The following is a 1,345-nucleotide window of genomic DNA, read 5'->3' as shown; positions in this document are numbered from 1 at the left end:
AACGCCAAAGGGAAAATGTTCAGTTGCAACATCTGTTTTCATTTACCAACGAGAATACACTCGTAGGCGAAAATAGAGTAGTAGTACTACTATTCGTGCATTCGTGCATGGGCAGGCGATCATGGAGTTAAATCCCCGTCATCTTGACTAATATCAACAGCAACACAAAGTGAAGTAAATGCTTAACGAATCTCTTTCCGTGTATTCTTTCCACCTTTTCCTGTAGCGTGCACTAACGTACTTTAGTTGGAATCTTCCCAAAACTTGTGCAAGTCCATCTCCTTTCTGCATGATTAACAGAGGAATTTTGCACGGACGTTTGATTCATAATATAGCGACATAATCTCGTTCAAGCGAGGAGTACTTTTCTGGCGAGATTTCAGGGTGCATAGGATCGATCGAAAGATGAACGGTGAACGCAAAACGTGAAGCTCAGAAAAGTCATGATCTTTGGGCAAAATTTTGTGCTGAAATACTGATTTCCAGATGGTTTCGATTTACATATGGTGTTGCCACAACCGCGGCTCAAAGCCTCAAACAAACACGCACACAGAGGCAAAAAGGAGCCAGGAGAAGGATGCGTCCAGCGGGCGACTCAGATGGCCGGAGCCTCAGCACATGAACTTTCTCAGATCCTTCACTGCTTCTCCGGCACAGGCGAGACAAGAAAGAGAGATCAATCTCCTTGGCCTCGCCAGATCGGTGATTCTTGGGATCCCGTTGATTCAAGCCGAGCTCTACTCTATCGGCCACGAGCTTCGCCGGCTAGCTCGCGACGGACACCTTCCTGGACTCCTGGTGCCCGCTCCGGGCCTCCGTTCCCGACGAGAACCGCTGCTGCCTCCGGGCGGCCTGCCTGGCGGCGATGGCGTCGAGCTGCATCTGCTCGTCGCGGCACTCCTCGCTGCAGAAGGGCGTGTCGCCCTTGTACATGAAGATGTCGCTGTCGCGCGCGAGCGGCTTGGTGCAGAGCGCGCACGCGTCCTGCGCCGGCATGCCGGGCTCGCCGAGCGGCTCGGCGTCGAAGAAGAAGAAGGAGCAGGCCGCTGAAGCCGCCATGATACGTGTGTGTATGTGTATTTCGAGCGAAATGCTGAGCAGAGCTTTGCTGCTTTTGGTGCGGGGAGAGGGAGGAAGAGGAGAGCGAGCGAGCGAGCGAATGAGTTGGGTGGGTGAAGCCGAAGGGGAAAGGCCGGGTATATATGGTGCGCGGGGACGGACACGGCGAGGCCGTCGGGAAACTGTGGTCCGGTGCGCCCACGGGTCGGGCGATACCGCGCGCCGGACGGCCGGGGCTTCCGGAGAGATGCTACACTTACGGACGGATTGCAACGGGATTAGACTT

General features: G+C 54.6%; 1 protein-coding gene across 1 annotated transcript; it reads right to left on the bottom strand.

Moving 5' to 3' along the window:
• Window positions 1-460: 460 nt before the first annotated feature.
• Window positions 461-1,050, bottom strand: LOC123186072 (FCS-Like Zinc finger 2; the record flags this gene model as incomplete). The annotated part of the gene is given in 1 exon segment (XM_044597865.1): window positions 461-1,050. A coding segment is annotated over 1 exon segment (285 nt), but the record flags the coding sequence as incomplete, so codon positions are not given.
• Between the last annotated feature and the right edge of the window lie 295 nt (window positions 1,051-1,345).

The sequence above is a fragment of the Triticum aestivum genome, chromosome 2A (assembly GCF_018294505.1).
Source record: "Triticum aestivum cultivar Chinese Spring chromosome 2A, IWGSC CS RefSeq v2.1, whole genome shotgun sequence".
Classification (NCBI taxonomy): Eukaryota; Viridiplantae; Streptophyta; class Magnoliopsida; order Poales; family Poaceae; genus Triticum; species Triticum aestivum.
The sequence above is the reverse complement of the archived record's forward strand: the minus strand, read 5'-3'. Positions and strand labels throughout refer to the sequence as shown.